The sequence below is a fragment of the Erythrolamprus reginae genome, chromosome 1, assembly GCF_031021105.1.
Source record: "Erythrolamprus reginae isolate rEryReg1 chromosome 1, rEryReg1.hap1, whole genome shotgun sequence".
NCBI lineage: Eukaryota > Metazoa > Chordata > Lepidosauria > Squamata > Dipsadidae > Erythrolamprus > Erythrolamprus reginae.
The window spans coordinates 323004265-323013652 of NC_091950.1; the positions used below are offsets into that span (position 1 = coordinate 323004265).

Here is a 9388-nt window from a genome sequence, read left to right on the forward strand (position 1 = left end):
TGTGCCTGACTGAGCTTCAGAAGAGTTTTTAAGTGAATGAAGATCTACATTGGGTTGGTTGCTAACATATCGCTTGGAAGGCAATTTTTAAAAACCCAACTTTATTCCATATATCGGGGGTTCCCAACCCCTGGCCCAGAAACTAGGCAGCACAGGAAACCACATCCCCACTGGTCCACAGAAAAGCTAGCAAACATCTAATGATCCTTCCACTTCCCATTTTCTCTACTACAATCCTGTGAGGTTGAATTAGGCTGAGAGATTTTTAAGAACCTTCCCCTTGGCCAGTTTTTAATCTACATATTGGATAGTAAAGTAGTAGTTTGTCAGTATGAACTACCAGCCATGTATTTTTTAAGCTTTGGAATAAAAAAATTTAAAAAGAGGGTTTCTGGTTGCTTTTTGTAGCTATTACGGTAAATGTTGTGTTGTTCTGTAAAATAAAGGGCACAATGGAATAGATGAGATCTCGGGGCAAAGGGGAATAATACATTGTCCTGCCCTAAATATGATATGCATTTGTTTGCAAAAATGGGGTGTACAGAGAGTTTGGGAGGCCTGGGGGGCAGGGAGGACAAAAACTTTTTTCCCTTACTTACCTCTTCAAATTCTTGGTGCATTAATCTGAAAAACATGGTAATTAGAAAAAAAAATCTGGGCACACCCTCATGCACAAGTTTGTGCTCATGCTAAACAATAGCTTCCAAATGCATGAACTCATGTACAACCTAGGTATGTCAATGGGAAAACTAATGAACATTGAATTGAAGTGATTAGTTGGCTACCATGGAAGCATCATTAATCTTTAAAAGCTATAACATTCAAAATAGCAGAGATGATTTTATTAATAAAGATAATTTTTATTTTTTCCATTGACAGACACATATTTAAGTATTTACAAATATACACATTTCTAGGCATCTTTACCTAGTAATGGAGATGAAATAGGACAGGACAACATGAACTTTCAGCAGCTATCAGAACAAGGGTATCTATAAAAAGGTCTCATATAATTAATGATTGAATCAGATGTTCATTTAATAAAAACATGGCATAGTAAGTACATTAAATATTATTTGCTTATTATAGGTGGTACTGTAAAAACTCTGAAAAGCTTTTTAAAAAGGCCTGACGTTGGAGGCCATATAACAAGAAACTTTAAAATAAATGTTACTACCCCCAACTTAATAAAAATCCAGTCAGTCTATTTGTTAAGTCAAGGTTGCCATGTACAATTCCCATGTAAAACTAGTTTAAAAATTCTAAACATTCTTCTAAAAGGGGGAGAGGAAGACATCTGAAAAAATTCTTTAAAATAGATTTTTTGATAAAAAAAACCTCTGCATTTTTTAACCACAACTTTCACATTCACTCCTCTTCAGAACTTAAAATCAAAATACGATACTCTAGCTCAAATTTATGTCAGGGAAATTATAGCCTCCGTAAATTGTGTTTGCTTTTTTTGCTACAAGGAGGAGGTCCTAGTCTGAAAGACATTTTTACAGGGTTCCCAGTGAGGCAATCCTTGGCACTATGGTAGCTGCACAAGCACTTTGTGCAAAAGTCAAAACCACAGCCTTCTCGGACACACGTGGCCCTTTGCAGATGGGAATCGTATTTTGCAGGGGAACCACAGCGATGGCAAACTTTCAAACTGTCAGTATTTTTCAAAGTCTTTGCAACCTAAAAAAGCAAAACAAAAACAATATAATCCAGAATGTACTTTTGAAGTTTTTTTAAACCACTTTCCTGGAATAACCATATGGAACAGGTTTAGAAAGTAATTTCACAATATACTCCGTACTTGTTTAGTGACCAACCTGTTTGTGTTTTTTTCAATAGGTAAAATTCCTAAACATGTGATTGAGAAAAGGAAATGCTGTTACCATCTCATACAGATGAGGTTTTTTAATACAATACCTTGTGCCTGATTTATTTCCCATTATGATAGATTTCATAAAAAGGGTATAGCTTTCTGAGTTGCTTTTCTCAATAACATAGCATTTTCTTTAAAAGTCCTAATTTTAAGCCTATAAGCTTAGTTCCGTGAGCTTAAATTAATTGATGAGAAGTCTCTAGCCTGGCACAGTAGCTTCAAACTGACTAGAGCACAATCAGTTTCATACTGAAAGCTTTTGTTGTTGGGCACATGAAATTTGGCTTCAAATACTGCAGTGATCAATACTTCATTGAGCCCTGGAAGTACAGAAGTTAAAATGCAGTTCTGCAGGCAAAACTCTGCCCGCATTCTGACTTTATTCCTGATAGAAGTCAAGATTGACTCACCTTTCCATCCTTTCAAGGTCGGTAAAATGGGGACTCAGATTGTTGGGAGCAATATGCAAATAATGTTTCTAACTGCCCAGAGAATGCTATAAAGTGATATATAAGTCTAAATGATATTGCTATTGGTTAGGAAATGATTTTTTTAAAAAATTACCATCTTATTTGCAAATGCCCACTAGTTCCTCAAAATGGAGTATTGTACCAATAATTTACTGTGGTAGAATATAATTATTTAATGTATATGTATATGCTTCCCAACTCCCAGGGACCCTGGCAATTTACATTTTTAAAAAAATATTAAAAATAACAATTGGTGCAACTTCTTGCCCAGGTTGCTAATGATTTGATTGAATCATTCAAACTAAGTTCATCACTTTTCATTATTACACATTAATCTGTGGATATCAAAGGTTCTCAAACTTTGTCATACTAAAACTCGTTGCTATGAGGTTGCCCAGAGACATAGTCAATTTTTTCTCCTGTCTTTGTTTGCTTATGCTCCAAAAGATTCTGCAGCTAAGTCTAACAATCTTAATAACAGGTTTCCAGTACTTTCAGTATATTAAATCAAGATTAAAAAATTTATAATTACCTCAGAAAATTGTGAATGCCGGCTGAAAGAAGGGGTCTGATTACTCTGACTGTTTGCTTTCATTCGGGATGTTTTTTTAGAAAAGTTGATTTGTGTAGCTGCTATTTTCTGAATATACATTAATGGTTCACGATGGAGAGCATACTCTCTTGTATCAGACTGTTTGACAGCTACTGTGTTGCTATTCTGAGGAGAAAATAAAATGTTAACAAACAATAAAATGATTTGCTTGTTGGAAAATATAACAATTCATTACTATGCTTGCACATAACACGTTTTCATCTCTCCATACATTGTACAGTAAATAGGCCTTTCAGAAATGACTGGGGAATTGAAAATTTAACTAATTCCCCCCTTACTTTAATTAATTACTTTATTATTTTCATTGCACGTGTATATATAGTATACCCATACAACGAAATTCATATAATGCCCAAAGAACAGGCCCAACACACATAACAATCCAGAAAACAATCCCCAGCTTGATTCACTCAGGAGAAGTCTGTTTTCTGTTTATTCATTTATTTGATTTCTATACTGCCCCTCTCCGAAGACGCGTTTGTCAGAAAAATAACTTATGTCATAGAAATTAAAGTGGTTTCTTATTTTAGCCTTTTTACCCAAAGCCAGTCACTCAACCTCTATCTAATCAGTCAGTTTGGGACCACTTGTTACATACATTGTCTGCTCATAACAGCTTCAGAGTAATGTTTGGAGAAAGCAATTCTCCAGAAAGATCTCCCTGATGGTTGTTTTGACAATTTTATTTTCTTGCGCATTATTTTTACATTTAAAAAAATATTTATGTACAAAAATTAAATGTTTGTGGCATACCGTTCTTTGAACCACTTCTATGTTTACAAACAAAAACTGCATGTTTAAACTCCTCAATCCTGCTATATAGTTTACAGGGGATTCAGCTTATAAAAATTCAGGTCTCTATGGTAAAGATAGAGAAGAAGCACTAGACTTACCAAACTGAGTTTTAGTGCTTTGCTATACATCTGGAAAGCCCACTTGTCACTAAGGAGAATTTTCTTCCAAGTAATGCTAACTTTAGCCATGCTGTTGTGGAATGAAAAGCCATAGTTAAAATCAGAAAGTATTCCAATTATTAATTAACAAACACCATAGAAACTTTAAATACACATATAATACAAATGTTTTTTTAAAAAAACTGTCATTTTTACTGCTTTTAGTCGACTTCTCTCCTTAAAGATATAGAAAAGTATCAACTAGAGCAGAGATGTCAAACTCGATTTCACTGAGGGCCGCATCAGGATTGCTTTTGAACTTTTGGAGGCCGGGATGGGAGTGGCCAGCCCAACATCACTGCTGGGAGTGCCTGTGGTGGCCCAAGCGTTCTGCCAGTAAAAACGGGATCCCAAGCCCCATTTTTGGCTGTCATGCCTACTGCAACTCTCTACCAGCAAAAGCAGAGTTCGGAATGGCTATTCAGCGCTTCTGAGCTCAGTTTTCAATGGCAGATGCACAGGCAGATCCTTCACTGTTTCCAGAATGCCTCTGTGGGCCAGATCTAAGTACTTCGTGGGCCAGATTGGGCCTTGTGTTTGACAGTAGAGCAATGCAGACACGGGAAAAAAATCCTACCCTTTTTTTTTGAAAAGATCTCCATTTCATTAAAGAGAGAAAAGAAAAATGATTCTAAAAATTGCATTGCTTTAACCTTTAGGAATACATTTTCTTTTGCACTAACAATGACCACAGCTGGTACCCGGAGCCGTATCTGCCCTAGCTCAGCTCCAACATGCATGTGTGTGCTGGCTAGCTGACTTTTGGCTCGCAGAAGCTCTGGGAGGGTGTTTTTGGCTTCCAGAGAGCCTCCAGGGGGGTGGGGGAGGGCGTTTTCACCCTCCTCTGCCTCAAGGGAAGCCTTTGGAGCTTGGGAAGGATGAAACACGAGCCCACTTGGCCCACCAGAAGGCCTCTGGGGTGCAAGGGAAGCTTTTTTCGCCCTCTCCAGGCATTGAATTATGGGTGTGGGCACTTGCACACGCGTGATAGAGCGCATGCACGCTCTTTCGGCACTCAAGAAAAAAAAGGTTCGCCATCACTATCCTAGTACATTTGAAAAGGTCAGAATTCTCTTCAGAACTTTGTATGTACTCAATGCTATAACTAGGAAAAAAATGGCCTCCATGGTTATTTTATATGAACATACAGCCCATGCTGTAAAGTATATGCAAATCTTGTTCTATTTGTGAAATACGTTTTTGAATATAGCTTTAGTCTCCTTGTGAAATATTTTCACATAATGAAAACTAGCATTTTGCCCAGGGAAACATATTTATATTTATTTTGCCAAGGGAAAACACAACATTGTGAACTTACTTTATTAGGTCTGTATAGTTAAGATGTATTAAGATGTTTGCTAAAAGGTGTCTGAATTTCCTATGAAATAATTCTCCAAGAATATCTATCTTATCTAATCCCATTTTTTTGCCAATCAGATTCACAAAGTCCATTTTCCTTGAAGCCACTTTATCTAAGACAAGAGCCCATGACTTTGGATTCCGTTTGCTAGTTTTTTTCAAAGTTGAGCAGACAAGCTCTTCAAAATGGAGGACTGGTAGTAAATTCTTTCTTGGACTGAAAGGATGATTTGGTAAATTGTTGATATTCCCTGCTAACAGTACGCTGTCGTCATCATCAATGGGTTTGTGCTGAATACCCAGCAAAGATGAATATCCACTGTCTTCATTTTCATTATCAATTTCATTGGCGGTCTCAATATGCCCCCATGATACTTTTTTGTTTTCTTTGTTATGCATAGGTTTTCCTTCACTTTTGAGGTTAAAATTATTGGGACTTGCATGATTCAGGTCACCATAGAATAGTTTTTCTTGGGTAGAGCCTTTGTATTTTTCACTGTAAGTCTCAAAGCAAGGCTCTTTTGGTGTTGCTTCTTTTCCAGTTAGTTTTAATGGTGAAGATCCACAGTAAACATGGGTATAATTAAAATCACGTTTCATTTTCAGTGGTTATGGTAGCTTTTCAAATGTTCCCTGAAATTAAGAAATATATATATTGTATTAGTCCAAAGCATTGTAAACTAGAGAATGGTTGAAAGTAAAGGACAGTTTTTTAAAAAACAAAATCAACAACTTTATGATAATTCTTGATAATTTTGTTGATAATTGTAAATAGCTCTAAAAGCACTGTGGAAATGTGGCATTCTATAAAAAGGGTTAATACAAGTGGCAAGACTTCAGACAAAACAAGAAAACACTGTTTTATTCTGCATATACAGTAACTCAATAAAATTTCCATACAGACCAATTCAACAGAACTCAAATTAAAGATGGCAATAAATATGGTATATTTATCACAAAATTGATTAGAGGAACTTAAGACACACATTGTTGGTATACAATAACTTATTAAGTAGTTAATAAATCTTAAGGATTGTGAGTTTTCCTGAACATTCTGTAGCAGTGGTTTTCCTGCATTGGCAAGATGTTAGCAAATCACATCTGCTTAAGGACTCTGAATTTGGTCAGCCATTTTTCAGACTCTGTAATAGTGGTTTTCCTGTATGGGCAAGATTGAATAGTTTTTGATCTACTTTTTTAATCAGAACACATTTTCCAACTGTTCTTGTGCTGTAAAGGTAAGTAGACAATTTTCTTTTACCCCAAAATACAAAGTAAGAACTTTTTTCAAACAAGCTAGCAATGCAATCTAGATATCTTTTTTCATAAAGCTGGATTGGGCATGAATAACTCCCATTCACATAATTTTCTCTCCCTTCTGTTCCTAGAGTTGTGTAGATGTGGAGGTTACACAATGGATGAATAAAGGGAGGGAAAATGACCTTACCCCAATTTACTAATGGAAGTTGTTCCAGAAGTATTTAATAGGTTATACACATTTAGGATATCATATCATTTGAAAAAGGATCAATTGAAGCCTATTATTTATAGATGGTACAATGAAGCCACCACCCAGGTTATGCTATCTAGTGCTAACCTAGTTATATTGCCTTCAGATGCAGTTTCAGAATCATTTTTGAAACCGGCTGAATTGCACAACTGCTGCATGGCAAGAGATATTTAAAGACATGTGCTTGGGGTGAAAAATGTACTACGTATACTTTTTAATCAGCTTGGATGAGAATACTTAAATTTCAACTTTTTTTTAACTCAAGGAGTTTTAAAAAAACCTGGAGGGCCATAAAGGTAGTTTCAAAGGTATTATTTTATTATTATTGGTAAGGGATTACCAAAGGTATTATTTTATTATTATTATTGGTAAGGGAACAGGGAAGGATAGCACATTTTAGAACTGATTACAGACACATAGGCTATGCATGTAGCCAAATCCAATGCTTAAGTTTTTAGTTTATGTAGCCTCATGAGACTCAGGGTTCAGGTTAATGACAAAAGGCCTGAACATGGCCCATTCCAAAGTAAACCATCACAGCAAATATAAATTTCTGCCTATTTGTGATTTCCCCTTCTTCTCTTTATATACACACACACACACACACACACACACACACACATATTTATGAATTGGACTTTATATATATACACACATACATACATAAATAAATACATAAATAAATATATATGTGTCTGTATGTTTATAACATTTTTTTTGCTGATAAGGAAAATGGAGACTAGTATAGACCACGTATTCATACATATGTCAGAGGCCACAAACCAACCCTTTTTTTGCCTCACCTGGTGGGATTACTCCAGATCATTTTTCTTTCCTCCCAAAATTTTAAAGCTGCCAACTTGACAGAAAAGATCCCTTTAATAAAGGCAGACAGAGGACAAGCGGGAGGGCGGGAGAGTTCTGCCCCTGGCTAAATTTTCTTTTCTCAAAACCTTTCAAAAATGGAGCTTTCCCCGCCGTTTCTTTTGGTGCTAATTCAAGGTCGGGGGTGGGGGAAGCTCAGGGGCCTCAGAAGCCACGCCAACTGCCCCCTTGCCATCTAATCTGACTTACTGGCGCGCTCCAGCAAAAAGCGAGGGAGCTTCTCAAACTCGCCCCGCGCTTTTGGAAATGGAGTCCGCCGGGCGCGCTTTAACTGCGAGGCGGCCTCTAAGAAAAAGAAATGGGGTGGGGTGGGGAGATAAACGTCCCCCAGCGCGATCGAACATTTCCTACCTCCATTAGTAAAGGGCCACGCTTCTCCCCATACCCCAAGGCTGCATTTTTGTGGGAGGGCGAAGCCAACTTGAGGATTTGGTGTGGGGGGAATGATCGTCCTTTCCCAACCCCCAGAATATTTTTTTATTCGTACAGTAGATTAAGAACATGCTGGGGAACGATGCAGATTTTCCTGCGGGCACCCGCGGCCAAGACGCGGGAAGAAGCCGATGGGCTTTTTCCGCTGGCGGGACTTTTTGCCCGCGTCAATTTCTCAATCCATGGCAATTGGGGGTCGGCTTTGCAGTATTGCAGCCCCATATTCCTTCTCCTCCCCCCATCACAGAGCTGAGTACCCCCTTATGGGCCAGCCCATTCATCCGAGCCTCGTTTTATCAGCAATCCGCTTATGGTCGAATCATGAACAGAACCACGATCCTCCTGCAAAATAAGCCTCCTAATTAAACATGCCCCGGTACCTGAAGCGGCTGGTTTTCTTAGCAGGCAAAAAGCGGTGCTTCCTTTCGCGCTTTCTTTTTTCCCCCCTCCCCCAAGTCAGTCTCTGGGTGTTGACTGACCAGGCTCCGTCTGCTCTGAGTGAAATCTTTTTTTCCGGGCACTTTTTAAAAGGTTTAAATCTGGTATCCAAAACCGAAGAGCCAATTAGGAGGAGCTCTAAGCCAGCCGGGTAGCCAATCAATGAGAAGCCAGTGGCGGCGGCCAATGCCGATTCGCGAGGTGTGCCTTGCCGTTGAAAGGGACTCTTCCCTCCCCCCCCCTCCCATTTCTGCCCGCCAGCTTTCAGCTCCAGCCAAGGGATTTAAAAAGACTTTGAGCGCGCGCGCGGGGAAAGGTTGGAGAAAGAGAGGCCGGCTAAGCGCGCGCTCCCGCCCTCTTTTGCGGGCTTGAGGGGGGAGTTTGACTAAGGCATTGCCAGAGCGCGGGAGATGCTGCGGCGCCTGCCCAGAGTGCGGCAGGGCTCGCGCGCTCTCCCTTGTTCAGGGACGTTCTATTGGACGTGGCCCTTTGGGCGTCTCGCGCCCATCCCCCGGGTTCCTGCCTGCTTGAGACGACGAGCGCGGGGACAGGATGTGGTTACAGGGCGCGAAGTGTGCGTGTGGGGGGAAGAGACCCTATGGCCCGTATTATAAGGCGCCGATCCCATCTCCCTTCAGTCCTGGCTTTTTTTAATTGCAGGTTTTGCTGGCCATTTAATTCGGACCGCTGCGATTCTCAGCACGGGACATCAGTAGGCAACCTATGGCCATCCAAAGCATTGGCCCGATTTTTATTTATTATTTTTATTTTATTGTTTTGTCAAGTACATATTGGTGGTATACAAAAATCTAACGATGTTTATATGCATGGTACATGATAGAAAATTTCTCG

General features: G+C 39.1%; 1 protein-coding gene across 2 annotated transcripts; it reads right to left on the bottom strand.

Annotated features, from left to right (window-relative positions):
• Positions 1-839: 839 nt before the first annotated feature.
• On the bottom strand, positions 840-9118 carry FBXO5 (F-box protein 5). Of its 2 annotated transcripts, none has more exons than XM_070733723.1 (5): positions 7585-9118; positions 5231-5904; positions 3853-3943; positions 2879-3064; positions 840-1683 (listed from the first exon to the last, which is right to left on the bottom strand). In XM_070733723.1, exons 2-5 carry the CDS (start codon positions 5869-5871, stop codon positions 1432-1434), a joined length of 1170 nt encoding a protein of 389 aa, XP_070589824.1. In that variant the 5' UTR covers positions 5872-5904; positions 7585-9118; the 3' UTR covers positions 840-1431. The 2 variants fall into 2 exon arrangements, with proteins under 2 accessions (XP_070589824.1, XP_070589823.1); XM_070733722.1 differs by having other exon boundaries at positions 8479-8795.
• Between the last annotated feature and the right edge of the window lie 270 nt (positions 9119-9388).